Source organism: Lactuca sativa, chromosome 7, assembly GCF_002870075.4.
Source record: "Lactuca sativa cultivar Salinas chromosome 7, Lsat_Salinas_v11, whole genome shotgun sequence".
In the NCBI taxonomy this organism is placed as follows: Eukaryota; Viridiplantae; Streptophyta; class Magnoliopsida; order Asterales; family Asteraceae; genus Lactuca; species Lactuca sativa.
In genome coordinates, this window is record NC_056629.2 from 34,490,736 (window position 1) to 34,497,147 (window position 6,412).

General features: G+C 31.6%; 1 protein-coding gene across 1 annotated transcript; it reads left to right on the forward strand.

Annotated features, from left to right (window-relative positions):
- The first annotated feature begins 617 nt into the window (after positions 1 to 617).
- On the forward strand, positions 618 to 2,595 carry LOC111880747 (F-box protein At5g03100). The gene is made up of 2 exons (XM_023877163.3): positions 618 to 2,084; positions 2,276 to 2,595. Exons 1-2 carry the CDS (start codon positions 711 to 713, stop codon positions 2,330 to 2,332), a joined length of 1,431 nt encoding a protein of 476 aa, XP_023732931.1. The 5' UTR covers positions 618 to 710; the 3' UTR covers positions 2,333 to 2,595.
- The last annotated feature ends 3,817 nt before the right edge of the window (positions 2,596 to 6,412 follow it).

Below are 6,412 nucleotides of genomic sequence, written 5' to 3' on the forward strand. Positions count from 1 at the left end.
CCCATGCTCATCCGACATCGTATTTTCTCAAGTCATTATGGTAAATAATTTGTGGTGATGGTTACAATAAGGCGAAAAGATCTTCTAATTAAGACTCTAAATTTGATGTTTTTGAAAAATAAAATCAAGATTTTTATAAAATGAGAATTTAAGGATTTAAATAAATTTAATATTTTCAAAGTTTAAAAATTGTAAATATGATATTTACATTAAAAAAAATTATGATATTTTGATTTAGAAAAACATATACGAAATTATCTATTTGTTTGTTAATCTAGTAATTTTATGTTCCTTTAATTTTGATATTTTATATTTTAGTTAGACTTGCAATTTTTGAATATTATCAATATGATATGAATTATATATTTTTTATGGTATTCGTTGGTTTATATTTGAATTTCAATAATATTATTTTAATAAGATTAATTATATGTAAACATTTGCTAAAAAATTAAAAAAACAACAAATTCACATAAATGTTACAAATTCATTGATTTATTTATTTTTTTTCAGTTATTTTATAAAATATTTAATGTTTTTGATATTAAACTTTTTATTTTTAATAAATCCATGTAATACCTGACTTAGGCAAACCCTAACCCTAGTCGCATCGACTTTGTTGATATCACCGGAAGTCGGACTTTCAGGGTGGTTCGGGGATACGGCATCATTATCAGTGCGTTACTGCTGTGCATGGTAGCGTCGATAGAATGGGTTCTTTTAAACCTAAAGTAAACTCATCAGTCGACTTGGAGTGGAAAATAAATACAGGTAAGAATGGGACACGAAACAAAGAGAAAGCAGTGTCGATGTATATCACTAATTTCCCTCCTAATATGGAATCCCAAGATCTGTGGAAGATGTGTGGAGAAGTTGGAACTGTTTCCGATGTTTATTTGGCGCGTAAGTTATCTAAGTTGGGGAAACGGTTCGCGTTCGTTAGATTCTTGAGGGTGCAAGATGAGTCTGAGTTAGCAAGGAAATTAAGTGCTATCTGGATCGGAACACATCACGTTTTTGCAACTGTCGCTGGGTTTGGGAGAAAACAAAAACCTTTTCATCAACTAGAAACAAGGAAAGAAGAGGGGAACTCAACCAACGATCATGAAAATGTTGTTACTGAGATCATGAGAGACGGCGTTACAAAAGCTGAGGGGAAAGAAGATCGAATCAGTGCGTTGCCAGATTGCCTGCTTCATGAAATCCTGTCTCGTTTACCCACCACAAAAGACGCCATTAGAACAGATACACTCTCTAAGCGATGGAAACATGTTTGGACTTGGGTTCCTTCTCTGATTTTCAGAGATGATAATTATCCGCCGTTGGAGTTCTCTTCGTTCGTCGACAAAACCCTAAGTAAATTTCGCGGATTGAAGCTCAAGAAATTCCAAGTGTTTACCATCAATGGTCACCATTATCATAATCGATATAATATTTGTCGGCGATTTGAAGCACATGCCAACAATTGGATTCGTTATGCTATGAATTGTAACGTTGAAGAGCTTAACTTCGAGTTTTGGTGTACGGGAAGTGAAGCTGCGGTTCTGTTAGATCAAATTTTTTTCATCAATTCATGTTTTACTGATCTGAGATTATTAGGCTGCAAGTTTAATCCAACAGGATCGATTAGTTGGAAAAATCTTAGGAGTTTGTGTGTTTTCCATGGGAAACTAGATGAAGACTTGATTGAAAATATATTATCGGGGAGTCCTCTATTGGAAACTCTGGAGTTGGGTGAATGTTATGGTTATAAGCGGCTTGATATTACTTCAAAGAGCCTCAAGAACTTGGTGTTCTCCGGATACTTGGATATGGACAAGTATAATGGTGGTTCGTATTTTGATATCATTGAAATCAATGCTCCTAATATTTTATCACTAACAATCGAAGGTGATCTGTGGTTACGGATGCTTTTGTTGCTAAATGTGTCTTCTTTAGTCAAAGCTAAATTAGATTATTTTAACTTTGGGGATTTTCAACCAAGGCCTGAAGAAGAAGCAAAAGTGGGAGGAGAGATGCTTAAAGAATTTATAGTAAATCTCCGCCATGTCAAGGAGCTTAGAATTGAGGGCTTCTCTTCTTACGTATAATATTTTTTTGCTTTCACAATTTATGTCTTTGTAAAATTCATATGATCATTAGTTGCAGTACTATAGCAGTAGTACTTATTGATTATCTTTTGATAAACTTGTTTCAAGTATCCTTCTATATATTGTTTTCTCATCAAATCAATGATCCTAATATAATATTGCTTTTGTTGTCTTCATACTTGTAGATTCATAAGCTTTTGGAAGCTAAAGGTTTCATTTTCCCACCAAATATCAAGGCTTAAGATTCCATCTGGACTTCGTTAGTGGCAGTAAGGTGATTCTGTTGAAAGTGGACACAGGGAAGTAGGTGCTCTTGCATGATCATGGTCCTAAAGGTAATGAGGTCAAGTGAGTTGTGATGCTTTTAATTCATGTCTAGGCATTTTAGTAATCGTGAAGCTTTTTCATCTTTTTTTTTCCTGTTCCGTTTTGTAAAGTTTACTTGGATTCAAATTATCGATCGATTAAATGTTACATATGTTAGAACTTGTGTAAAACAACAGTATAATTTTGAATATATATTATAGAAATCAAATTGAAACATTATCAATAAATATAAACATAAAACTTACAGATGAAATTTACAGATTGAAAACAAGATAGAAGCTTGCAAAGCAACGTCCTAAAACAGAAATTTGTCCCTAATAGTGCAATAGTATCTGGACGTTTGAATAGAAGATACAACTATCTTCAATCAAGTTCTTGCACTAGAACTTGATTTTTGGCAAATTTACTGTATGCGTTCATGGAATTATTCAGAAGAGATTTATTTGTTTGGTCGTTCATCATTCAGAAACCCGACAAAACATATTTGACTCCAATAAACAGGATCGACTTGAAACTGTCAAAATTCAGTTTTGATAACTTCTCAAAACTAATCTTATCTGAATAAAACCGAAAAAAATAATAATAACTAATTTCGGATTTATCACATAAGACACCAAGAGCCATCTTTTGACCATTTGATTTATAATTCAATTACTGGTAGTCCACTAGTAATTCAAAGCTCATAACCCCACACTAGCCCACCTTAAGTTCTTAGTCCATTGTAGTAGAACTAAGAGAGCAAGCCTTTTAAATATCCCAAGGTTTGGTGTTCCTTCCTATGTGGTATAAGAAACTTTGACAAAATTATATAAACACAACATATGTTCTTTCTCTATTTAGCTAAAGCATTGTTAGTTGTTACTCCAATGCATCTATTGTAGTTTAGTGGTTCTGTTCATTGGATTCTTTTTGGTGGGAATTGTAAACTATGAAAAGTTAACTGCTGATTCATCATTCAGAAGTCAAACAAGTTTGACAAAATACATCATAGAGTCCTTTCTTAACATAAATTATGATTAGTTTTTTTTTAGAAGATGTATGTAACTTGGCAATCATAATGAATTACGCTCATTAAATCTAGACATCTCTTGGATGCCACAACATGAAAACAACTCATATAGCAATGTCTATATTTGAGAGAAAACATTATTCACAAACTATTGATGGACCCTTTATTTCCAAAATGATAATGACAGCATATTGAAATTAAGCAAAAGATATGTATTAAATAAACACGTAAATTTACAAGGCCATATATTGGAGACGTGAAGAATTCATTACAATAATCAAATAATCAATTTCATACAAGCCGAAACAAACCTAACTTACATGTGACGATATTATTATGATTTTATTTATGAAAAATATTCTTATAGCTGATAGAAATAATTGTTATAATTAATTTTGATTTCCAATAATAAATACGAACATCTTTATTAAATAACAAAGAATTTAAAAATAATAAAACAAAACTAGTTATTTGATTATTAGAAGGGTAAATGACACAAAAGTCATTAACTTTTTATTTTTTTTTTAATTTTGACACAATGTTTTTTCTATACAATTAAGTCACTATGTTTTTAATTTGTAGCAATTATGATCAGTTGACCGATTTGCTTTAGGTCATCCGGTTGTCACTACCGATGTCACATGTTGATGTGTCAGAAGCGTAAAAAGTTGAGCATAAGACATTATTTTTCATTTTTTTTATTTTGACACTAAGTTTTCAATATTTTCCAATTTTAACACTAATTTTTCGATCTTCTCCAATTTGCAACACAAATGAAATAAACATATGCAAATACATAAACAAAAAGAAACGATGATCCATAAAAATGTAATTCCTTATTCATTTTCAAACAACAACATTTACCATTAAAACAATGTAGATATGGGAAATATGATGTCGTAGTTTTTGTGACATCCCTATTTTCATGACAATTTTAAAACTTTTTATTTATGCTTATTTTAAATTAGAGTGATATTTATAAATATGGGATATGTCACATTAAAAGTATTTCTGAAGAAAATGTTTTTCAATGATTATTAAAACTTAGGATATCATAATTGATACAGAAATATAAGCATAAGCAGGCCTTACATCAATATTCTAGCAGCCTACGAGCTCCTTAAATCTCTCAACAAATAATTACATTATATATCAGTACCTTCGCATTGTACCTGTGATATAAAGAAACAGAGTGGATCAGGTTGGGAAACCTAGTGAGCATATAGGGTTTTCAACCCACAATATTATATTCTTTTAATTATATAATCTTTAGCATTTAAATATCTCAGTTACCCCATTCCCGTTATTCTCTCTTTCTAATCCCTAGAATGATGATCTTTAAAGGATCCTTGACTTTAGTCATTTATATTTTCCTAAATGATCAGGTACGACAATATGATAATATTTTGGACATAGCATGACAATACAATAGTGTAACAATCCAAAAATCACAATAAATTTAAATTTCTTAAAAACAACCATGAATCAATATTGTTTACAAAAAGAGTCATTGTTTCAAAAGCATCATTTCAAATTAGAGTTTTCCCAAGACTCGACTACATAAAAACTGGAAGTTGTGTATGATCACGCCATCGCCTTCCCACAATCCTCGAAAGTACCTGAAACCATAAACTAAAATTATAAGCCAAAGCTTACTGAGTTCCCCCAAATTACCAGCACACCACAGCAGACAAGCATGCAATATGAACAACCAGCCTGACTCGACCGCCTCACAGGGCCTACAACCTATATGGACCGTTCTACAAGACTTTGACATTACTAGACCGCCTCGCAGGGCCTACAGTCTATCCGAACCGCTCCACGGACCGACGCCTAACTGGACCACCTCGCAGGGCCTACAACCTATCCAATCGTTCTCGATTATCTTGGCCTACTGCACAAAGCAGGATCGCTTCAACCCAACACAAAATGTCGACATATGCAACAAACAAACATAGACACAGAGCCAACAACACAGATAATCATAAGGATCATTTGAACAGCTACAACTATCATATCACTATCTTAACCAGGATAAATAATCTAGTGGGTCAGCCTTGGTGTCTTCGACCCACGGGCACAGTCAGGAAAACTCACCTCACAGTCTGACGAATAGTTGAACAATACACTGCTCCAAATACCGGCTCTACAGGTCCCCTATTCAACAGATAGAGACTAAGGCTTAACTATAGCTCAAAATACCCAATATAATCTTAAGTCAAACTTGGTCAACCTTATTCAAAGTTAACGGGTCAAGGAGTCAACTTAGTCCTGTTGGGATGCAAAGTTATTCATGGAGTAACTTTGTAATGGTTTGACTTAAGAAGACCCACTTGCATATGGGATTGAAGCCTTGTGACATGATATATATATATATATATATATATACACACACACACACACACACACACACACACTAGGCGAATGCTCGCGCGTTGCGTAGAAACACATATATAGTTGAAATCTTTATAAATATATGTTTTTTTTAAATATAACAATAACGTTTTTGTTAAATTTGATATAATAATTCTTATACTAAGTTGATATAATATATTGATTATTTTGAATTATATGATAAGATATACATCTATTATAATTGCATAATATCAACCGTTTGAATGAATTCTACTTGCGAGTTGCTCATAAATAAAATTAAATATAATATATGGTTTAATGTTATTTATAGTTGTTGTTATTGTTAATTAATTTTTTAAAATTTATTTGTTTAACGTTTTAATTTCTATCATTATAATTATTTAAAACATCAAATATTATTTTTTTTTATTTTAAATGTAACAATAATCATTTATATAGAGTTGTTTTTAACTATTGTTATTTTAAGCTAGTTATTTGAAAATTTTTAACGATTATAAAAATATTTTTAGGAAATATTTTAGTTAAATTGAGATTATAATTTAGTTTTTGTGTTTAGCACTATCATGTTTAACTATTTACAAAATATTCATTGGGTTTTTCGAGTGGAACT